Source organism: Calidris pugnax, unplaced genomic scaffold, assembly GCF_001431845.1.
Source record: "Calidris pugnax isolate Ruff unplaced genomic scaffold, ASM143184v1 scaffold27, whole genome shotgun sequence".
NCBI classification, from domain to species: Eukaryota; Metazoa; Chordata; class Aves; order Charadriiformes; family Scolopacidae; genus Calidris; species Calidris pugnax.
In genome coordinates this window covers 16,129,746-16,154,152 of record NW_015090893.1, presented here as the reverse complement: position 1 = coordinate 16,154,152, position 24,407 = coordinate 16,129,746, and the positions used below count along the sequence as shown (strand labels likewise).

Below are 24,407 nucleotides of genomic sequence, written 5' to 3'. Positions count from 1 at the left end.
TCCTGATTGTTTATATACTTATATATATATTTATATAGAGAGCTAATAACTAATTGCACGTTTAGATCCTTAGGTATGAAATATTTTATATTTTCCTCTTTTTTTAATTGTAATTAATGATTCTTTATCCCCTCTCCCCCCCCACCCGGGCTTCCTCTGCAGGGACGTGTCCCATTGCCCTGGTTCAACTGGGTGAACTGGTGCACTGAGTCAATATTTGCGGGTCCCCGTGGGGGTGGCGCGGTCATAAAAACGCAAATGGCATCTCCCCCCTTCCCTTTTCCCTTTTTCCTGCTGATTTCTGCGACGTTTCCCAATATCGGCGCGATGTGTTGGAGGGCTGAACTCGGGACGTGGCCTTTGAGACCTATTTCTGGGCAAAAAACGCTGCCATCGGTGCTCTCCGGGGACCTGCATCGTACTCGGTCCCCATATTTTTATTAAAAACCACACAATCTAATTTCAGGTCCCATCCACACCCCTGTGCCCAGCCCGGGTCACTGCAACGTCCCCAAAACTACCAGAGAAATCTCTGCTCCCAGCCCGAGGAATGAGCTTCCTGCTGTCTCCTGGACCCTACCATCCCACAAAAAGCCCACCCCCACGATTTATTTGTCTTTTTGTAAATTAGCCAACTAATTTAATCTCTTGCCAGGTGAAATAATAATTTTCAAGACAGCCGTTACCTTTGGCGATTTATTTTTTTTCTGGAAAAAGAAGAATGTAAGAAATTGATGCCTGCATCTGTGGTTATTGCAGCAACAAATCCAATATTTATATTTTTGCCAGTCCAAAGCTGCGTACGAAGCATAAATTAGTTCGTTTTGGGACGTGTAAAACCCCTCTTTTGGACTGGCTATATCCCACTGAACACAAGCAGTGGCAGTGATGCTGTGAGGTTGATTTACACCGTTTGGGGTTGGTTTGTGGTTTTTTTTGTCCCTTATTATTGGTGAAAATGTTGCTCCTGGGCCGTCCTGCCCCGCTCAGGTCACGTTAATTGCGTTAATTCCTGCTCTGCTCGGGCTCACAGCCCCATCTGGTGGCACCTGCGGCGGAGCTGCCAGCGATGGCTGGCAAAGGCAAAAAAAATCCTCCTTTTTTGGGTCCTTTCAGGGCTGGGATGTGTCGGGGAAGCTCTGGAGCAAAACCCTTCAGCCCTTGCTGGAAGGTCTCACCAGGCTGTGCCACCTGCTAATACACAGACTAAAGAAATCTGAATTTTGCTCTGCTGGGGAGAGAAGTTCTTCCTTTAAAGCATGGTGTTGATGAGTTTGAGGTCAATCTGTTAGAATATATTCTCTAAGGAATCACTTGTGCCCTTGGTCTCTGCTTTTAGGAAAAATATCAAGCCTCTTCCAAACAACTTGTAGAACTTCCCTCCATCTCTGGCCTCGTGTGTGGCTCAGACAGTTATTTAAGTAGAAGGTGTAATTCATTACGTCTGTGATCCCCGTGGCTTCAGGACTCCTTTTGCTTCAAATAAGACTTATTTAAAGCTGCTTTGCAGAACCTGTTGCTTACACCAGTAACGTGGAGCTTCTCATAACTGTGTCCGTATTGTCAATTGGTTTTCTTGCTCGTTAAAAAGCTGTTTGTTGCTTGTAGAACTGTGCAGCACGTGTTATCTTTAAATCTGTTCCTGCTTCCTCAGAAATAGCAGCACAGGAGCTGTGAAGGGCACAGTTGGCTATTTTGCCTCTGTCTTTTAAAATAGGTATTGCTTTTAGCCTTGTAATTGTACGTTTAATGTAAATAATCATTTATATGATGGAATGGAACGTTTGAACATTAGTTCACTTTGTACAGCATCTGGATAATTCAGATGAACGAGGGATGGGTCCTGGTGTCTGTGTTCATTCCCATGAAAGAGCTGGTCACTTTCCACTGGTTTGGTACAAAACCATTTAGCCCAATTTAATTGACCAAACAGAAATGGTGTTTTCTTGCCTGTTTTGAGCCGATCTGCGAAACGATAAAAAGTAAGAAGCTCTACAGTGAATTTTCCACCTCCCCACCTTCTGACAATACCTAACCACAGCTTCTCCATGTAGTTTCCTTGTTGTTGCGTGAAGGGGAACCTCAGCCTCCCCAGTGTCCTGAGTGTGTGTTTTCTCTCCCCAGCAGTCCCCTCAGTCTCGCTGGCTGACGACGGAGGAGAGGAGCCAACTCCTGCTCCATCTCAAAGCTTCGGGCTGGGCTGAGCTGGGCGAAAGAGATGCCATCTACAAAGAGTTCAATTTCAAAAATTTTAATCAGGTAATTAGCGTTAGGAACCGCTTTAAATATAAAGGAAGTGTAACTGCTTTCATTTCCATACCATCCCGATGGGAAAATGTTTATATTCAGAAATTTGGGAGTATCCTCGTGGGGCCCCAAACCCTGCTGGATTTGCCTCGATGAGTTGCTCCCTGATTCTCATCTCGTTAGGTGGAGCAAATTAATTCCGTTTTGTAGTTGTTAAGTAAATTTGTTCTAATATTACAATTTCTGGATTATAGTATTAGGGTCAAGGTCAGGGTCGGTACTATGGGATTAGACAAATAATATTTCTTCCTCATTTATTTTTTTTCCCCATTACTAGCGCTTGTAAATGAATGCTGGGTATATGTGGAGAGTGGGGTTTGGTTTTGGCAGGAAAAATCTTGAAGAAAAATGGGTAACTGTAAGAACAGAAACTTTTGATAAATCAGGTGGGGAAAATATGATGTGTTTCACCTTCTGAGCAGGAAGACAGGGTTCTGGTATGTTCTTGAATGAATCATAGTGGCTGATCTGGCAGAGCCTTCGGCAGGGCAGGCTGCTGGTTAGACCTGGCTGGGTTTTTCTTTGGAGTCAGGATCCCGAGCCACGTCTCGGACGTGAGTTACAAACTTCCTTTAGAAACACTGACTTGATCTTGAGACTTGCTGTCAGCTCCGTTCCCCTAAAAAAAAATTGCCTTCTGAGGAATCCTGACGTTGCTTAGAGAAAAGTCACGTTCCGAGAGCGTGCGTTTCCCTTCTGGTTTATTTCTGCAGGAGAGGTGAGCAGTTTCTTGGGTGGGAGAGGAAGCCCTGGGTTTTGTTGGAGCGATGGCTCTCCCTGAGCTGGTTCTTCTCCTTGCTCTGAGAGGGACACAGCGAGTTCCGGGTGTTGTTGGTGCACGTAGGGACCAAGATCTTATTTATATGGCAGTGCCTCAACCCAGACCATGATTATTTTGGAGGAAATCACAGTGAACTAGAAAAATAACAATTTGTAAAGCTGGCTCTTTTTTTTTTGCCGTTTCAGACAGTAGTTGTCACAGTAAAGAAAGCCCAGGCAGTGGAGAGAAGGTGGGTGAGTTGCCCTCAAGCCCCTCTGAGCTGAGAGAAAGCGAAAGAGAAAAGAACTGCAGAAAAAGCCAGCTCACGAGCAGGAGAGTGCTGGGCTGGGTGGCACATCTGGAGCCTCCTGTACATTTTTTTCCTGGATTTCACTTCAAACCTGGACGCTAATACAGAACAATTCAGATAATTCAGAGGGTAACGCAGGAGGGAAGCCCATGAGAGGGAGCTCACATGAAACCTTGGTGAGATACGCAGGCAGCTCGGGGCTGGAGCAACCAGGAGAGAACAGCACCTTTGATAAAAGAGCTGAGATTTTCAGCCTTTGTGTTTTGAATTTTCATGAAACAGCATCTCTGCTGAGGCACAGTCAAAGCCTTTGCTGTTCAGCACAACTAGAAATTACTTCTTTTTCCCCAAAGTTAATAAAAACGTGGTTTTGCACACTGCAATTAAGTAAGTCTGCTTGATCAGGTGGACTTAGGCAGTCAGGCAGCAGATAGGTCAAGAGATTAATCGGTGTGACCCGACAGCAGATACCTAGAGAACCCATTGTTTTGGCAAAAAATTACAAAGTTGGGGTTATTTTTGACTGTGTACATTTATCTTACAAAACAGGTAGATATTCATATGTCTTCCTAATTTAAAGACCGATACCAGTGTAGGAAATGGAATATATTTGAATAGTCTTATTATTAAATCTTGAAGTATAAATTTATATTACTAGTACGTGTCATCTTAAAGAGGGTAATCTTAAAAATAAATGTAATTTGGATTGTTTGGGAGATGTTGGCACAGGCTCTGTCGCCCCTGGTTACCCCTCACGGGTGTCGGGTAAGGCAGAAATGAGAGCAGAGGCTGAGAATTGGCTTCAAAACTGAGCTTTCTGCCCCCAGCAGCTGGGTGGGTGGGATGCTCTGGGCAGCTCTGGCTGGGTCAGGGTTCTATGTGAACATCCGAGGGCAGAAATTTCAGTGAATTTCAGTGAAATTCAGTGAATTTCACCTGCTGATTCCGAGGAACCAGCTCCCTCCTCCCCATTTGTGGTCGTTTGGGGCAGAAGCCGTCCCTGGTATCGTAGTCAAAAGGGCTCAAGGTGCAGCTCCCGAGGGGATGCTCAGAGCTGGTATCACAGAGGGAGTATTTGCCTTTCAATAAGTTGAAGCTGGAAGTAAATTAAAATTATGCATGTATGCTTATTGATGGTTATATTTGTAATAGCTTTTAGTAAATACTGTGTTTATTATGACCTAGGGAGCAAACAACCAAAGCAGACCTGTATACCTGCACTGTACTTTGGGGGAATTTAGTCCTGCAAGGAAAAAAAGTTGAACTTGTAGGTACAACTTCTTTCATTTCACATAATAAATATTCTATTTGCTTTATTTAGAATGTGATTATTTAGTAAAAGCCAAAGGACTGAGAAATGTCATTTCCTCGGTGATCTTCCTGCTGCCCTTTTACAGATGGAGTATAATCAGGTGTGTAAGAAGAGGGAAAAAAAAAAAAGCAAAACCAAGAAAAAAAACCCCAAAAGTAGTTGAGCTGACATGAAAGGTATTTCAGATTTATGTTTTGCAGATGATATTGGTATGATTAATGTATTCATTGCTTTTTTTTATTGCCTCTCGCAGATAATGTTCATGATGCATGGAAAATTCTGTGTCTTTAAAATCTATGCCAGGTTTACAGAGTCTGTGTATGTCAACAGATGTTAAGAATATAAACACAACTTTTATTATAAAGTCGTGCAAATGTGTAGACATGAGCTTGGTTTATGTATATTATTTTCAGCATGAGAATGAAATGAAACTTCTGTGAAACAAGAGTTATTTAGATTCCTGCAGCTTTCAGGCTGAGATTAGCCTGGTTGAAAGCGCTCAGGAAGGGGCTGCCTTTGGGAGGCTGACAAGCTAATGACACTTCGGGCTTAGGGAATTAGTTTCTAACCCAGAACTTGAAAGCGCTGGTGCCGTTTGTTAGGCTGAAGATACATTTTCATGAAAATGGCCTTTGGTGGTACAGTTTTCTGAAACAAGCTGGAAATCAGCCTGGGCTCCCGGCTGAAAGCCCTTTGTTACGTTGCTGTGGGTGCCCACCACGCACCAGTCCTGCTCTACTGGGCTGGGTGGTGGGTGCTGCTCCGTGTTCTTCTTGTCTCTAGCACCAGACAGGCTCCTGGAGGGTGGGTGTTCTGAATCTTGTAGAAAATATGAACTACACCAATGATGGGGGGAAAAAATGCAAACGCAACTCAACCGTAGAGCAGAGCACCTCGTCTGGAAGAGCTCTGCTGATTGCACCAAGGTGTCCATTCCTCCTTTGGCCTTGCAATGTTATTGCCACTGTTGAGTAGCAAGTGGGCAGTGATGAGTTAAAATCAGAGGCTTTTACCTGCAGGACCCACGCTGTGGTGCAAGTCTCTTTCCCCAGGGAGCGTGCATTTGGTGGAAACCTCTGGCCATGACCAAGGTCTTGGAGAGTGGGTGGGGTTGGGCCACTCCATGGCAAGTCTTGAGCCCTGCCGTGCATCTCGGTGCTGGTGACCTTCCATAAACCTCACAGCCACGTCAGGGAGCTTATTCAGAGCCTCTTTCCCTGGCTGCAGGGAGGAGACAAGCAGCTGACGAGGCTTTCAGGCCACTGTGTGGCATCAAGAAGGCATGTTCTTGTCCGTTTGTGTCTGAAAGAGAAGGTTTCTCTTCCAGCTGTGGAACAAGCCCTCTGCTTCCAGTCTGCCCAAGCAAAATTCAGAATCAGGATAGAAGGTTAAACACCTCCAGACCACGCTGGTAACTTCTCCCAATTATTGTTCTGTGAACCCAGGAAAGAAACTGCAGAAACTTCGGGACTAACGTCAAAAGTTGGTCATCGAGGGAGGGGGGGGAAGGGTTGCTGAGGACCTTGATGTCCTGCCCTGTGTCTCAGGAAGTTCCCAGGATTTTCTCAGCGTTTCAGGTCGGCACAGCTCGGGAGGGGTGATCCTGTGAAGGGGACAGACCTGGCTTAAAAACCTGAATTTCCCCCAGGTTCGTCCGGAGCCTGGTCCTGTCTGGGTGAGGCTCCGAGTGCTCGGTTTGGGTCCCTTCTCCAGCTGCTCATTTTCACCAAATCTGCAGGAACATCTTAACTCCGAGACTTCCATGTCTCTTGTCAAAGTTGGTTGGATTTGACCAGAGGGTTTAAGGGGCAACTGCCTGTGTGATTGCATTTCCTTCGGTAATCACGCCCAGGCAGAAAATGCAGTTAGGAAATTACAAAGGTGGGCATGTTTGCTGATGGTCAGGTTCAGCATTTACAGCTGCTTTCTTTTATAGGGTAAGTTTTTAATTAAGGTTGGGTTTTTTTTAAAAAAAAAAAATCATGTAGGAAGTCTCCATAAGAGCTCTAACGTCATTTTATAAAATGACAGGAAATCAAATGCTCTAAGAGTTTGAAAAGCTGTTTTAAATACGTTTTGTGTTCTGAGCTGCAGGACACGAGCAAAAGATGAGCCTGGGCAGAGGGGACAGTGAGGAAGGGCTTTGGAGGACGGTGTCCTGTGAGAGTGGGAGCACGTCTGTTTCGTTGCAGTTGTGGACTCTGGGTTTTTGGGAACTTCTTTAAAGATGTGCAAAAAATCTAGAAGGGTACAATAAATTATTATTCTCACTTTACATTTCCTTTCCAAATTTTCTAGCTCTCTTGCTTGAAATCCAGGAGAAAAAAAAATCAGGGCGTGTGATTGTAAATGCCTTTTTGTTTGGTTTTGTTGGGTTTTTTTAATCCCCCCTCATTGAAAAGCCAATTATTTTCCTTTAGCTGTAGGGAGACGTGCTCAGATTTGCCCCTTTAAATTGATCATCCTTGTTTTATTATCGCAATTCACATCTGAATTAATTTGGTAGGATGAGATGAATGCTCTTTCTTGGTTTTGATGCTGGTACTTGGTGCCAGTCCCTGTAATGTAACCTGTGTCCATACTGCCTTTTTCTGCTCCCAACATGTTGCTTTGTCTTCTGCGTTGATCAAAGATTGGAAAATTTGTTTTTATATACGTAGGCAGCGGATTTCATTGCCGCTTGATGTGCTTAATCTTTTGGCTGTTTGGCTGAAAGACGTCCACGCCTTTTACGTATTGAAAACATAATATCCTTTAACCTACGCTCTGCAGAGTTAAAATGATTTTTATGTTAAATATTTCATTGTGGACCACATCTCCAGCTTTTTATATGCCACAGCGGCCTTGTGGGGTTGGTTGGGTTTTTTTTTCTTCTCCATTGTCTGATAGTGAGGTCATTTTCAGTCCTCTGAGTAATTTTATTCCCAGCCAGATGCGGGCCATATATTAAAAGTAGCACCTGTGGCTAATATCACAGCAGCTTACCATAAATTTACATGGTAACTAGGATTATATCTGTCAAGACTGTTAAAAAATGTCTAGATTTAATTTGATTTCCAGTATTGAAGGAGCTCTCCAACATTTTGCTTCATAACTATATTTTAAAAGTTAAAATCACTCCATTGTTAAGTTTTATAGCACTCCCAGTGCCCATTAAGTTGATTTGTTAAATGGGGGTCAGAATAAAGCAAGTTGGCTACAGGAGGATCGGAAACCAACCCATTTGTGACAAATTTAGTCCTCGCGTGTGAATCTTCTCAGAGCCCGGGGACTGATTGGATTCAGGTGCAGCTTATGTCAGTTGTGTTTAACCTCAAAGCCTGAGCAGCCCCAGCCCCGACTGTCACTTCTGCTAATCAAAAGACGAACCTGTTTTCATCCGTTTGGGGAGGAATCGGTATTTTTAATGTGGTATCAGTCTGCTCGGTCCCTCTGCTAGAGTCTCCCGTTAGGTTGGCTGTGGAATGAAAAGAAATTCTTATTTTATTTTATTTATCCGCCTAAGGAAGGTGCTGGTTTTCATATAGTCTTTCCTAAACTGCTTCGTTTTCCATTATCCTTTGAGTCCTCTCCCATGTGCTGTGATTTGTGCACCTGCAAAGTTATGAAAGTATTTCTGCTGGTAGTTATGTTGTTCACTAACTTCCCTGCGTTTATGAATACAATAACCCATTTACAATAAATCAGAATTATTTACGAGTGGGTTTACAGAGTTGAGAAAATCTTTGTATCTGAAAATAATGAATTTCTGGCGTATCTGCCTGTTGACATTTCCCTTTATTAGAAACTGATAGTAGAGTTTGGGCACTGGCACAGGCTGAAACGGGGGGGAATGAACTGGCTCAAGTGTCTCTTGGTGGAGAACAGTCAAAATATGATTCCTGAACAGTGATACCTTCCTTGAGTTTATTCTTGTGACTGAGTAAATAACGTTCTGGCCTCTGAGTTGGTGGGTCGGAGGGTCAAGGTGCAGCTGTGGGACCTGGACATGATCCACTTGCTCACACCAGTGCCCAGCACTGCCCGTGGAAGGCAGGGACCTCTGGGTCTGGGGGAGATGAAAGGAGAAGTTCTGGGGAGATGGCTCCTTTGAGAGCTTACGAGTCTCCTTCCCTGGCCAAGGAGGAGATGATGCTGGTGCCCTGGTTGGTGTGTCCAGTGATGCTCCCAGTCACCTGGCAGCCAGCAGTGGGAAATTCCACGAAGCTGGAAACTCCATAGCGGGGGAAATATGCTGTTGGATTGTGTCTAGGCAGAAATAAAATCCTTGGGGCTGGGAGCTGGGAAATCCAGGATTTGTTTTCTTCTCGTGGGCAGCATGGCTGGTGGGGTACAAAACCGTATGTAAATGCAGCCAGCGCTGGAGTATGTTGACTGCTCTTTGGCCAGATCCCACCACCCTCCTGTCCTATCTGCTCGTGGCAAGTTACAGTAGTGTCACCTCTATAACGTCATTGTCGTGCTACCACCAGTATCCAGCTGCCAGGATTATTTAAGATGTCACAACATTAATCATATTAACTAAAATTAATCACGTTTAAGTTGAAGACTTGGACTGAGCATGGTTCCTTCATCTCCTCCATCGTGCGAGATGTCCCATCACAGGTGTCGTAGAAGTTGCATCAGTTTAATTTTCCTTGTGACTTAACTATAATGAGTTATGGTTAATAATGAGGGATGCTCCTTTTCTTGATGAGCTAAGTCATATTTCTCCTTAGAATAAACCATCATTTTATTGTTTATAATTATTGGGGGTGGTGGCATTTCTAACTGCTGTTTGCCCCACCAAGTAGACCTGTTGTATCTCCATTTTCCAGGCTGCTGCTAAAATCTGCCCAGCCGACCTCTGGGCTGCTCTCCAGTTGGCTCAAATACAGATGCCTGCCCTAAAAGATGGATTTATTGTGACTCAAGTGAAAAATATTATAGCGTTTGCCTTGTGCTTGTTTCATGCATTGATCTGAAAGCGCCAAAGAAATTATTTGTCCAAATGCCTTTTGGGTTCCACGAGCTGGTTTGTAGATTGGGAGTAGGAGAAATGTTTCTCCTTTTTTTTTTTTCAGCTGCACAGATTGATTGTTCGCTCCGGGTTCCACGAGCTGGTTTGTAGATTGGGAGTAGAAGAAATGTTTCTCAATTTTTTTTTCCAGCTGCACAGATTGATTGTTCACTCCATTGGAAATAAAGAGAACGAAAGTATCAGCCGTGCGGGCAGGGATGCTGTAGATTCCTACCAAAGAGAGCAAATGGGAGCAGGTCAGCTTGATTTTAACTGCAGTTTGGGCTCTTTCCTTGTTAAATCTCCTTTGGAAAATGAATGGAGAATTCAATGGGTTTGAACTCTGTTGGATGCTTTCATTCGGGAAAATACAGGTGAAACTGACGTTGCCTTTCCTGAAGAATATGCTCACTTTGATATTTTTTATTTTTTTTTACCGTTTCACTTAAGGCACAGATTGATTGTTCGCTCCGTTGGAAATAAAGAGAACGAAAGTATCAGCCATGTGGGCAGGGATGCTGTAGATTCCTACCAAAAAGAGCAAATGGGAGCAGGTCAGCTTGATTTTAACTGCAGTTTGGGCTCTTTCCTTGTTAAATCTCCTTTGGAAAATGAATGGAGAATTCAATGGGTTTGAACTCTGTTGGATGCTTTCATTCGGGAAAATACAGGTGAAACTGACGTTGCCTTTCCTGAAGAATATGCTCACTTTGATATTTTATTTTTACCATTTCACTTAAGGAAACTTGGTGTCTTGCAAAAACCTTGGAAAACCAAGGAAACTTGGTGTCTTTCTCCATTAAAATTTATTTTTATGGGGGTGCTGGAAAGGTGCTGATTAAATGCAAACAGCACATCTCTCTGTCTTGGTTGTTTAACCTCTTGTATCCCCTTGCTTTTGGAATAATACCCGACTAGGTTTTTCAAATTTGCTTTTTACACCAGCAGCTCTCACTTTCTGAAGCAGAGACAGGCTTTTGGGATATTATCCTCTGCGATTGTAATTAAAAATGGACTCTGGCTGGCAGAATAAACTGAAATAGAACTGCGACGCCCCTATTTAAAAATTAACCATTACTCACCAAAAGCACATCAAACCCACTTAGCGGACATCCGTTAATCCCGCCGTGAGCCGTTTCAGGCTTTAATGCACACTGTTTTACACGTTAAGGGTTTTGAAGTCGCAGGCCAGCCCTGACCTTTCGCATCTGCTCCTCTCGCAGTAGGAATCTCCGCTCGCCGCTCCCCGTCAGGGCGGATTAACGTGACGAAGTGCAGCGCTTCTGCTGGCTGCAATTTCGGGTTTTTTGATCAGAATTATTTCTTTCACAAACAATCACGTTTGGCTAAAGCGTTACATCTGCTCTGCGAAAGCCACTGGCGGTTTATCGGGGTGAGGAGGGTGCAGCCTTATTCATTCCTCTTTTATAAAGCTGCAAACTCACTTCATGTAGGGTTTTGGTTTTTTTGGTACGGAGAGCTTCCTGTCTTCCTCCTCCCTTTGCCGTTTTCTTCCTTAAATTTTATTGGGTTGAGATGAGAAGTTGCTTTAAGCTGGCTGTGATGTCTTGGAGGGGTTTGGTGGGGACTGTGCTGATGAGTGAGGAGCCCGGTGCCGAGTCAGCACCGACACCGTTGGGTTTGTTTATTGCTGCGGGTGCTTTGTAGGAAAACGTGGGTTTTTTTATTCCTAGGATCAGAGGGGAAAGTCCTGATTTCATGATCTAGTGGGATTTTCCTCGTGGCGTGATGAGAATAACAGTAGGCAGTTAAATATGTGTGTATGACCAAGGTGTCCCTGGTTGGGAGAATATCCTGTGATACAGTGGGTGGGTGTCGTTGCGTTAGTTGTACAAGCCCAGGACGTTGTGCTTATGTCTACGTCTTGTAATACCCAATCTACTAAAAAAACAGAGGTGTACAAAGGGTTTCCCTTTGTGGTGGTCTCATATGAATCTCTAAAAGAAATTTGACATTTGCTGGAGGACTCGGAATTAATATTTATCTCTCCTTGTGAGCCTGTCTCTCCGTTTCCAGTTCTACCGATGTACGAATGGGGTGGGCTGCCCAGAGGAACCCTTGTGTCTTAGTAAAAAACCAAGCAAAAATAAACAAACCACTGGAACTTCTCAATCTATTGCACATTGGACGCACTCTGCCACTTCCAGGTGTGTGCGTGGAGCACACAGAGGGGTCTGAAGACAGTTGAAAATGCTAAGTGTGTGTTGTCTATCTAAATTGTTGGCAGTTATGTGAGCCTTGTTCTTAATAATATAACGTGTGTTGTCTATCTAAATTGTTGGCAGTTAAGTGAGCCTTGTTCTTAATAATATAACATAGCTGCCTTGGTCCATTTTTCCATGACCTCCTCTACTCATCCTTCCAGTGACAGGATTTGAAACAGGGGTCTAGGTGACCTATAGATCACGTAGGGAACAGTGGGCATGGCAAACCAGGCGAGGTACCCAACTGGTCTGAGGTTGAAGGTTGCCCCAAAGGGAAATCCAGGCGAGGTACCCAACTGGTCTGAGGTTGCCCCAAAGGGAAACGTGTCATCTGGGAAGATGCTTGGTCTCTCCTATGCTTTCTTCAAAGGATCTGTCACTCCTAGGCTTGAAATGTCTGTCTGCAAAATAGGATTTGAATTTTATAGTGCAATATAAATTAAAAGCCTGCTAGTGCTGGCCCAAGCAAGTCTCCTGCTGAGTTCACTGCCCCCATGGTCATCTACTCTCTCCTACTACAAGAGGTGATCAAACATGAAGAACCATTCTGATGATATTTCAGCAGCTCAGTTGAGTGAAATGATTCCCTGACTGGATCTGCAATAAATGTTCCTCAGTTTGTTTTATTTCACAGCTTCAGGTCTTTTTAGGTTCTGGCATGGCCAAGAAAGCAATCAGAAGACCTCTTCAAATTCCTCACACCTCCATCATGGTGTCTCTGTCTCCTGTTTGAATTGTTGCCCTTGTCTTTAAAAACCCAAATGAAAAGAGCTGACGGTGTAGTGGGTAGGAGGATGGTGGAAAATGAAATGGTCATGAGACCAGCCGCTTCTTCTCTTAATCCATCATGAAGCAATGCCTTTCTTATCACTCTTTGATGTTTTCTTAGGATCATAAATGGCAGAGGTTTAGAGGATTATCAGAGGCAGGATATGACTGCCCTTGGATGCTCAGCAGAGGAGATTTTGGATATGAAACTGGTCGTGTGTGTCATCTTGGCCAAAAGACCAAGGAGGGTTTTGAGTGCTCCCCGTGTTATCAGCAGCGTGTACGGCACGTGAACTTCACTTTCATGTCTACGGAATGAAATCATTCCTGTGTGGAATGAAATCATTCCTGTGTGTACGAGTGAGAAGAAACATTGGGGAGAATAGTGGTATTTTGTTCTGCTGTAGCCAGGTCTGTCCCATCCACAACCTGGTGCCATGGGATAATAATAAACTTCTCTGTTCTTCTGCACCCTGCCTGAGCTCTAGAGAAGCCAGAGGATTCCTGCACCTTTTTGAAGTGGAGAATTCACTTAAATTAGTTCTGATTTGGTCTGGTTTGCAGTAGATTCGTGTCTGGGGCTAGCCCCGTGGGGTGGGAGGGTGGTTCATGGCCTGAGCAGCAGCATCCTTATGCCTGGATTGGGAGGGTTGGAACCGGGGACCAACTGTGTCTTGTTACTGGTTTATTTTTATAGTGGTTTGGGTGATGGCGTTATTACAGTACAGCCGGGGGCTTGATTTGCTGGGCCAAACATTTGCTTTAACAAGTGAAATTATCATCCTTCCTTCAGTTGCGCAGCCAAGAGAGTTTATTATTGTAAGTGACTGATTGCTTTAGCAGGTGCTCGGCTAATGGGGGCTTCGCTGTATTATTTCATGTTTCTAGGTAGGGCGCAAGAAGTTCATTTTAAAAAAGTCATGTTTCTCGAAATAGCCATTTTATTTGGTGTAAACCACCTAAGTGCAACCTTTATGTTCCCTTTTTGAGCACAAAGCAGACAAAAATGGCTTGGGAGGTGGAGAGTCGCGTTTAGCTGAGTACGTGGCTGGAGGATTTCTTCCATGTTCTCGTTCAGCCCTGAAACCTGGGGTTATTCTCCTTTTTTTTTCCTCTAAAAATCTAATATAGAGATCTACATTTTTGAATAAATAAAGTAATATTTATGAGGCTATGTTTACCTAGAGTGCTAACTGGGGCGGGGGGGGAGAGAAAAGCCTTTCTTTTGAATATTTCTATATGAAGAGATATATCACAAATATCATGGGACCTTGTTCCAGGCTTGTTTGGGATTTAGGATGTCTGCATATTTTGCAAGTCTCTGTGGGCAACTATAATTATTTTTATCTACTTACAAGAAAATTAATGTGTTTTGTATAAGGTTGTATTGACCCCATGGAGTCCAGGCTCGAAACTTTTATCACTTAACAGAAGGAAGGTTTTTATACTGCTTTAAGGCATCTTGATGTTCTCTCCCTCCCACTCCATCAAGTTTATAAATCTTTTTGGTGGAATAGGTGATTAATTTTGGCGTGAAGTCTGTTCATTGAATCACCGAGTGTATTATCTGCTTTCATGAAATCCAGGTGCGATCACTTACAGTAATAAAAATGAGGATAGGAAAAGCGATCTGAAGCTGCTGGAAAAGTCAAGATGTGACGAGGAGGAAGGTGTAATAGATGTAACATTTGGTATCAAATTATCACCAATAAGCGAAAAATAGGTCTAAATTCAGCAGTTATGAAAATCTTGTTATAAATAGACTTAGAAAAGATAACGTTGAGGTTTGTTGTGCGGAGGGTATTTCACACGTGAGGAGAGGAGGAAGACAAATCAAGGAGGAGGCTTTATGAGCAGGTCAGTGCTCTCTGCCTTCCTCTTAGTCCCTTTTCTTGCACCAGTCCCTGTGTCTCATGGTCTTAGAGGAAAATTTGCATTTTTTCAGGCTGGTTGAATCTCAGATGGGGCAAACCCTGCTTTGCACCTGCTTTATGACAAAGTGCTGTCATAGCTCGAGTTACTGTTGGGCTTGGAAGTTGAAGCCTTCGGCCCAGAGCTCTTTTGGAGATGCGTCTCCAGCATCATCATCACGTCTCGTGCCTTCACCTGGTCTGCATTGAGCCCAACGATGTAAACTTCCGAGCGGGCTGGGCTTTTCCTGGGAGGGGCATTCCTGGAATTGCCATCTGTCATCTCCTGCAGCTCTTGACATTGTCCCGGTACCTGTGTGAGAAACGTCCCCGCTGAGGAGAGGCCATGCCTCCGAGCCCCGCTTCTCTTTGCCTCCATTTACTCTCCGTGTTCTTCAAATTGGTAAATCATATGACAATAAACAGAAATACCCTCAATGAAGAGAGAAGGGGAAACTGTTGTTTATCTGGTCAGGTGGTTTAGATTAGCAGTGATGCTGGTCTGTATTATGTTACTTTAAATCATAGTGTCCCAACAGGACATAAATTATGAAGATTGTTACAGTATGTTTCATCCAATGTAAGATCAACAAATTGGAATAATTTTTTTTTATAGGAAAATCAGTGCTTTGGCAAGGTTATTGTTGAAGAATTTAATTTAACTTGAGCTTTGCTTGCATTATTTCTTAATATATAAAAACTATTTGCATAATGTATGAAGTATAAACATTTTTAGAATCAAAGGCAAGAATGCCTTTTCCAAGATTACAGAGAGTGGCAAACTACTTAGAATAGATCAGTGTTTGTGCTTTTGCTGTCAAAAATGTTTGATATAGAGCTGGCGAGCTAGTTTCTTCACCGACATAATTGTAAACAAGTGTTGGGAGACAGAAACAGCGTTCTTTGTGGAACATGGTGTAAAGGTTTTCACACACGCCGCTGCAGATCTAACATGGAGAGCAGTGTTTACAGCTATAATATGAATATAAATAGGTGACTTTTTTTTTTTTTTTAGAGCGCAAAGCAGCGTTTCACTTTTGTATAAATGATGTGTGCGGGGAAGTATGGGGGATGCGGGCAGTCGGCTCTGGATGTTAAAAGGATATTGTAAACGCAGAAAAGCAGAGGCAATTCAGTTGGAAATTGTAGCTGTGGGGTTGGTATTTTTTCAGTTTATGTTTTGTTATGAAACGGCACCTCAGTACATGCCAGTATGTCTGTAGAATTCCTCTCCCCTCCCTCCCCTTTATTAGTGTCTTTCAGAGTTAGGGTGCTTGGGGAACGGGAAGTTTGGCTGAATTCACGATATTTTGCTCCTCAAGCTACTAAAGAGGAGAAAAAAAAAATATAATAAAAACTATCTACTCGTGGTTTGTTGGGTGTTGTTGACCTCAGACCCTGCTGCCTGGATGGGGGTGGGATGGAGAGAACTGGCTTTCCCATTGCTTGCCCTCTCCACGGAGAGATGAGGATGGGAATAATGCAAGTTTAGCTCTGTTTTGAGATGTGATTTAGTTGCATTCTTCAGGACTGTCCCTCTGTTCTTGGGGTGGTTTTAAAAAGGAGAAGAGCTATGGGAAGGTGTTCCCCTGGTTTATGTCATGGATTAATCCAAAAAAAGGAGTAAAGAGGAAAATATCTATTGCCACATGGATCTGGTGGCCCTGGTGATGGTTCAAGCAGGATGATGATGCCAACAGGGAAGAGTCCCAAAATGGGCACGTGGTTTTCAGACTGAGTACCTGTCCTCCTGTGCTGCCATCACCTTCCCAAATACTAGCTGGATTCGTCTTTTTTTGTGTGTTTTAACCAAATTGTCACTTCCAGATGAGGAGTGTGCCCTTGTGAGATGATTCTTTTGCATATTTGTAAGGTAAAAGTCTTTCTTTGTGGAGTAAATAGAATTAAAATAAAACAAACCCCATTTTTTTTCTTGAGAGGACAGCCGAAAAAGTCATGAGATTAAGTCAAACCCTCGTGACTAGCCAAACATAATTTAAAATAGCTCAACATTAAAGAGCTTTTCCCTTTTATCTGCTGGCCCGTGGCTCACTGTTAGGTAGTAATGTCAGCTGGGTGTGCGAAAGCTGCTGGAAGTTTGGAAGTGAACCTTAATAATTGGAGCTTATTGTTGTTCTAAGTGTCAAAACTGCAAAGGAGAACACGTGCTCTCTGCTGCACACAAGGGTATTTATTTTATTTTTTTTTTTTTCCTTGGGTGAACGGGAAGGAAACATGTGAAAGCAAATCTCTTGCCTCCTGTGACAGTGTCACCATAACTTGTTTTATTTATCCGTTTCCCACTGATAAATGATACGGATGCGGCCCGGGTGGATGGGGCAGGGAAGACAGGTAGCCCTCACGCTGCAGGAGGTCAAGGTTAATGCTACCTCCAGCCTTATAATGACAGATGGGAGGCAGAAACCTTAATGTACTTGTGATTAGCATATGGTTTCCTTGGCTGAGCGTCCGAAGGATTTGAGAAGCCTTGGTAGGCTCTTCGTAGCGTACGCATTTCAAAACAAATAAATAAAAAGGGCGTGTGGTTGTATTGTTGAGCCTTTCAGCTGTTTTTCTTGAATATCTCCGCTTTTGAGTCAAGTCCCGTCAGCCGCTTTGTTCTGGAGATGCTCTGGGGTAATCCATCACCGGGGACTCGCGGGTGGGTTGATGTATGAGCACGACACGGCGACCTGTGCTCCTTTGATGTATAACTCATCAAGATAATGTTGGCAAGCATTGTGCGAAGGCAGCGTGTTTAAAAAGTATTAAGATGAATTGATGCCTCGCTTAAGAAGTGTGAAAGGAAGAATAATGGCCGATTAGCTGCGGGACGCCGCGGCTCTGCCGGCGCTGGGAGGCGTTGTGCGGTGCGGAGGGGGAGGATGGAATTTCATCTTTCCTCCCTCTTCTGACAGCAAAGTGTCTGGCCCTGGTTTTCCCATTCTCAGGCCACAAAAAATCGCATTAAGTCTTATTTTGTGATAGCGTACTTTGTCACTTCCAAAAGCAATTTAGCCGGTCCCGAAACACTCCTTTTTACTTTATTACGTTAACTTGTTCTTCTAAGAGTAGCCCTGATTTTTATCTCATGGAGACAAGCTGCGGCTGGTGGTGTTTAAAAACCGTTTTACACAGTGGTGTTATGACTGAAAAACCGTTAGTTTTTGGTTCCTTCTTTCCTGATCTTGAAAGACACAAAGGGAAGAGACGTCCTGGCACACCCAGGGCATCTCCTTGTCTGCGCAGGATTGCTTCATTCATCGCTGGTTCTAGTGCTGTTCCTGGATCATTACAGGGATTTTGGAGTCTGCCATCACTGGGGTGATGTGAGGAATATATTTAGAGTAACCTGTATGGCTGGATGTTATTTTAGCCCAAATGTCCTAAAAGGATTAGGTTGAAAACGTCCTTCTGCAACTGAAATATCAAAATACTTCATAATATTTAACACATCAGGGTCTCTTTTAAGACTTCATAATGGCTTCTACAAAATGCTCAAGTCCTTTCTTTCTCCTTTTTTTTATTTTTTCAAGGAAAAATCTGAACAAGTTCTCATTGGTGTCTGAGGGGCTGCAGAACTCTGTTATTAATATAGCGAAAATCAAGATTGCATTGGGTCTTACAGTCTTGAGTAAAGTCCTTGTCCCTCTTTCATCAAGAAATGTGTGATGGTCTGATAAACTCTGCCCACCAATGCGGTCTTGACAATGATCTTGCACTGCAGACTGCTTAATAATTTTCATTATTTTTAATTAAAGTTGAAGAAGTGCAGACTCCCGCTCAAATTAGGGTTGGTTGTGTTGCCGGAATGTGGTAATTACTTTAATTGATCACAAGATAGTTTCCTTGATCACCAATTAGACCAAATTACCGATCAAGTTTCAAGACGTGAAGAAATGTCCAAGCTGATTTTATGTAATAGTGTTTTCATATCTAATCAAACCTAAATATCTTTTCCTTCCAGAGCCAATTGTATTTTCCCAAAGAAGGGTTACGGCTCTACAAATACAAAGGTGATTCATAAACAATAGCGTTCCAATTCATTTAATTAGGAAAGGAAGTATTTAGGACCCTAATGGAGATTGCGCTGGTGAAATTGCTGGGTAGAACTGTAGCGCATTTTCTCAGTGGGAGATACTTTTTGCATATAATTAAAATAAACTTAAAAGCAAGAAGTAAGTTGCTTTGGGTAATGTGCAGTGAGGGAGAACATCTCTGAGTGGAGAGGGACATGTGTGCTGGGTCCTTCGCTGTGGCAGGATTGTCCTGGGGGGTTCCTTGGCTCCAAAATTGGCTCATTTTCATGACTTGGACAGCCCCAAGTTGAGAGCTCTTTGTCAAGTTGAACAGCGTTAAGACCAGTGACTGTTTTATCCAACTGGAGATTTTTTTGCTGTTGCAGTGGGAAGAGGCAGTGGGTTGGCAAGGTGGTCCACCGAGCAGAGAAGACTTGGTGGTCAACTGAGTGGGAGGATTTAGAGATTCATGGAATGGTTTGGGTTGGAAAGGACCTTAAAGATCACCTAGTTCCAACCCTCTGCCATGGAAAGAGACAAAATTAATTAATCTCCGGGAGGATTTGGTGGTCCACTGAGCAGGAGGATTTATTGTCACAAAGCCTGAAGGAAGGTCCGAAGAGCAGATTAATTTAGTGGGCTCGTTTGCTTGCGTGGTTCACTCTGCCTTACATCAGAGTGATGATTATTGTCACACGATCAATTAATTGTGTTTGTGTGGTGTGACCTGTGTCTGTACGTAGGCGGGTGAGTTCCTGGGATGGACAGACAGACACTGGTAGAGCATACGTGAACCTGGTAGGGTTTTCATAAATTTAATGTGTTTTTTCCCTTGCTGTTTGTTTGTACAATCTAGTTGGAGATGCATTGCTGTTTTAAGTTTTTTGGGATGTTTCTGTGCATAGCTTGCTGTGTTGGAAATACCATTCCTATTAAGCCCGCGGATGGTCTAAAAACATTGAAATCAAATATCTTTTCAGAGCTATTAATGCAGAAGTTTTCCGAATCGTTGCTAACATCTAATGCGCAACTTGCAGCTTTCTGCTTCAAAGCCTGCTGCTGAAACATTTGCAAATTTTTAAAAGTAATTGTTCACTCGAAGTAAAACTAAACCAAGCGAGAGCTTCAAGGGAAGTTAGACTTTCCTGAATTTTGGAATGCTCTTGGGTCAAAGAAAAAAGCTTTTTAATTGCTGACAGTTTGGTGATTTCCAAATGACAAACCTCATTGGAATGATTTTCTCTGATTATAACGTTTGCATTCATTTGACTGGCAAAGCGACTAACAAAGTCATACTTCATCCAGGCACCCATTCCTTTTTTTTACTGAAAGGTTTTTGTAATTTGCGAGAGGAAAAAAGACTTGAAACTATTATCAACCATTATATGTTATTCATTGACCACATGTTTGTTTGAAACGGCCATCGCTTGGTGGAATGCGGGCGATACACATTCTCTTCCATAAATTAGCACTGAAAAACTACCTAAATCAGGTAGGGTTTTGTTGAGCTTGTTGTATCATAATACGAACCAGACTATAACGTGGATGTTGCTTTTAGCTTTGCATTTTAATTCGGGTCCTGAGCCCCGACGGATGGAGCTCGGGACGAACAAAACCCGCTGACTTAGAGGCGTCCTGCTCACGCACCGAGACCCTTCGGGCCCCGCTGTGTAATTGCATTCTTGATTTACATGGACATTCTAATTTTCTTTATAACGTAGTGATTTGCTCCGAAGTATTTTGGCAAGGGCCTGCTGTTATTTTCTTCCTGAGCCTGTGATAAAACCTGCCTCCTGGGGGAGCATGCTGCGCCGAATAGAGGGGCAGAGGATTGGGAAACCTATTTTAGCTCATTTTGAGGGAAAATATTTTCTCATGGAGCAGAGGGGAAACCCCACCTGCTGCCTTTCTGCCCCCCCAGGAAAATAGTTTTGTGAAAGAATGTTTCTGGAAATGGTATCTGTCTAGTACAGGAATGCTGTGGCATGATGCTGAATTAGAAATGGCACCTTTCTAAGATGCAGTGAGAGGTCAGGGATGTAGAGATGGATGTCTAAAATCACTGATGGATGCCAAAAGCAAAAAACATTGCTCTTGTGCAATGGCTTTGAATCCTGAAGTAATAACTTTGAGCAGGATGGTGCAGTGGGGTCTGAAGGGGATGATTTCAGCAGTTTCAGGAGATGCAGAGATGCTGGGAGGGCTGGAGCCCCTCTGCTGGGAGGGGGGGCTGAGAGAGTTGGGGGGGGTCAGCCTGGAGAAGAGAAGGCTCCGGGGAGACCTTGGAGCCCCTTCCAGTCCCTCAAGGGGCTCCAGGAGAGATGGGGAGAGACGCCATAGGACAAGGGGGAAGGGTTTGACACTGAAAGAGGGGAGATGGAGCTGAGCTGTGGGGAAGAACTTGTTTGGTGTGAGGGTGGTGAGAGCCTGGCCCAGGTTGGCCAGAGAAGCTGTGGCTGCCCCATCCCTGGAGGGGTTCAAGGCCAGGTTGGAGGGGGTTTGGAGCAACCTGGGCTGGTGGGAGGTGTCCCTGCCCAGGGCACGGGGTGGCACTGGATGGGCTTTAAGATCCCTTCCAACCCAAACCATTCTATGCAGCAGTGGCACAAGAAGATAAAACGTTCCTTTAACAGACCCAAACCTGAGCTGCAGGAGTCTGGAGCATCTCGAGGAGTTTTTGAGAGTTTTGGAGTGAATCTTGCAGATCAGCTGCCGGTCCTGGCAGGTGGTGGAGTATTTTCCTTTTTGCTCTTTCTCTCCCCAGGCTTTCGGGTTTATGACACGCGTTGCTCTCCAAGCAGAGAAGATGAACCACCACCCGGAATGGTTTAACGTCTACAGCAAGGTAAGGTGTTCTCCAGCCCTGGTTGCAGGCACGGCAAGTTCAGGAGACCAAACCACTGGCCCATTCTCTCTTCCTCGTAGCTTATATACAAGGAGGGGAATGGAAATAAATTGTGTCTTTATAAAGAGATTTGAGATTTTTAAAGATACACTGAGATATTTGTAGTGGGGATACAGAATCAGGCTCTTTGCAGTTGTTTGCTGTCATGGTTTGGACCTGTCGCTTCACCTCTCTGGCTGAGATCTAAAAATAACTTAGAAGCCTTTAAACTCTTATTTGGCCAACCTGAATAAACGACTGTTTCGAATCCACTCACCAACTCTCATTCCTTTCCGTGGAGCGTGTTGGGAGCCCGGCGGTGTGGGGTAGCTGAGTGTCAATGTGTGGGTACCCATCCGGGAGCCTGGCAGTCTCACTTTAGGTTTGATTTTTGTAAAAAAAAAATAATAAAATTGTAGACCTCTGTGCTTCAACATAGCAGCTTATAAAATTTGTTTATAATATTACCTAAGTGGCGGTGGTCTCCTATTTACAAGGGTTACAAGGAACACTGCAGCCCTCGAATGAAAGGTGCTGTGTGAGGGGGGGGAAATTATTGCTGTGCCTTTATTTTTATTTTCTAATACTTCTCGTTGCATTGTGTTGAGTTGTTGGGTTTAGCATTTGACGAAGATGTGCCAATCCTGCTAAAAATATACTGAAAGGACATGGGGAGAAGCAGCCTGTGTCCCAGAGCAGAACATCCCCACCTCTCTCCCCAGCACAGGTTCCTCCTCATCAGCCCTTTAGGTCACCCTGTCTAAGGGGACATTAAATGCTTAGTGGGCAAAAGTCCTGACCACCTACACTTCATGACTTTCTTGGCTTTCCAGAGCGTTTAGAATTTATCCTTTTTTTTTTTCTTCTTCTTTTCCCCACTTCTCTCTTCCCAAAAATCTCAGTCGGAGGCGAGACAAAGTAACGCCCAACTTGTCATCTGGCTTAGTCTAAACAAACCCGTGCAGGCAGCTGCGTCATAGCAAAATGCACCAGTCCGTTTGTTTTTCTTTTTGAAATTAATCTGCAACAAGCTCAACAATTTTTTCACCTTCGGGGTGCTGGTTTTTAACAAAACCCCCGAGCCCCCGCCTCCGCTGTTGGCAGCTCGGTGACTGGCCCGGGGTTCGTCATGAAACCGATCCCTGGGGTTTCAGCGTGGAGAAAGAGTTATTTAATCGGACACCTCTTCTTGGACGAAACCCAAGAATGCAAAGCCTGTTTTATTCTGAGGAGGGGCTCGCTGTGGTGAGACTTCAGGCTCTCTTCAAGCCTCCTCCCCTACAGCGTCTCCTGGTTTACACGAGCGGTGGGTGTCCAGCTCGCCAGGAGCCTCCTGTGAAACCAGTTCACCAGGGAAGAGGGGTGGTGTTCCCCATGAACAGCCTACGTGCCGAAGGTCAGAACAGCTTCATAACCCTCTCCTTCTCCTTTTCCACAGGTTCAGATAACTCTGACTTCCCACGACAGCGGTGGACTGACCAAGAGGGACGTGAAGCTGGCCCAGTTTATTGACAAAGCTGCTGCCTCGGTGTAACAAAGATGTAAAACGTTTTAATACAGTGCCCACCAACCTTTTTTTGATTTAAGTGGTATCCCTCATTCCTTGTAACCCTGAGTTCACAACCCCCCCCCGAGAGAAGATATTTTGTAGAAAGAGTGGCTTGGTTTGCTTTGCCTTTTAGCCTGAGACCCCTCTGGGTGCCTGTGCTTGTCCTTCACCGGTGCTGGCTCCATGTGAGGATGTAGCAGATAAACCAGCACAAAATTAGTTTTGAACAATCCTTTTCTAGGAACTAAAACAAGCTGGAATGAAAGCTCCATCCCTGGAAATGTTCAAGGTCAGGTTGGAGGGGGCTTTGAGCAACCTGATTTAGTTGAAGGTTGTCCACGGTCATTGCAGGGGGTTGGAACTAGATGGCCTTTAAAGGTCCCTTCAACCCAAACCATTCCATGATTCCATGGAAGCAGGAGCCCACCCACACGTGTTGGTGTTCCTCAAGCCCGTGGGAGTTTGCCCCATGCCCAGCCACTTCCCTGCTATAGATTTGTACATCCCTGCACTTCAAACAGCGTGAGAGCAGCCAGGACAGGTCAGTCCCCTCCTTGGCACCTCCATCTCTGCCAGGGACCGGTGGTGAGTGCCAGGGATGCTGGTGAGAGCAGCCCAGGCTGCTGTTGATGTTTCCTTGGAGTTGCAGCTCAACCAGCAGCTACAGCTCTGCATTTTGGTGCTTATTCTGTGCTTCTCTGATGGTTCTTCAAACCCATCTGCCCTTTTGGCACCCGCAGCTTAGCACCTATGTCCACCAAAAGTCTTCTGGTTGCTTGAGAACCATCTGAGATGTGGGACTGGATCCTGCAGTTGCTGAAAACTTTAGCTCTGGTCCAGCAAATAAAAAAAAAAAACAACCCAGTGAGCTCCCAGCACTCACAGCATTATCAAAGCTTGAGCTTGGGGCCAGGTCAGTGCTCAGCACCTTGCAGGATGGGGCCAGCCCTCCTGTTTTAACTCTCCCATACCTGTTGGGTTGGAGGGGGGAGCCTGGCTGGGTGCCCGGAGCCCCGACGGGAGCCGACAGCAGTGGAGGAAGCGGCATTAGCAGGATTCTTGCTAAGCTGGGCTCGGCCAAAGCTATGCTCACCCTATTTATTTTTTTTTTTTTTTTTTTTTTGGTATCTGCAATTACTCATTGCGAACATTGTTCCAAGAGCTGCAGATCCCACTGACGAGGCTTAAAATAATTTCTTCCGCCGTTTGCAAAAGTCTTTGGGGTTTTTTTTTATTTTTTTTTAATCCGATGATCCTTCCCCGAGACAGGTTTCCACCGCCGGCAGAGACCGATGATCCTTCCCCGAGACAGGTTTCCACTGCCGGCAGGGAGATTTTTTTTTTTTAATTTTTTTTTTTTCCCA

The 24,407-nt window shown here is 44.3% G+C and overlaps 1 protein-coding gene across 1 annotated transcript in view; it reads left to right on the top strand.

The window, feature by feature from the left end:
• Nucleotides 1-2,104: 2,104 nt before the first annotated feature.
• Nucleotides 2,105-24,407, top strand: part of PCBD2 (pterin-4 alpha-carbinolamine dehydratase/dimerization cofactor of hepatocyte nuclear factor 1 alpha (TCF1) 2) — a 23,556-nt gene continuing 1,253 nt past the window's right edge. The window contains exons 1-3 of the mRNA XM_014947688.1: nucleotides 2,105-2,259; nucleotides 21,375-21,455; nucleotides 22,933-24,312. Coding sequence (XP_014803174.1) covers nucleotides 21,387-21,455; nucleotides 22,933-23,028 — 165 coding nt within the window. The 5' untranslated portion in view covers nucleotides 2,105-2,259; nucleotides 21,375-21,386 and the 3' untranslated portion in view covers nucleotides 23,029-24,312. The remainder of the gene's footprint in view (nucleotides 2,260-21,374; nucleotides 21,456-22,932; nucleotides 24,313-24,407) is intronic.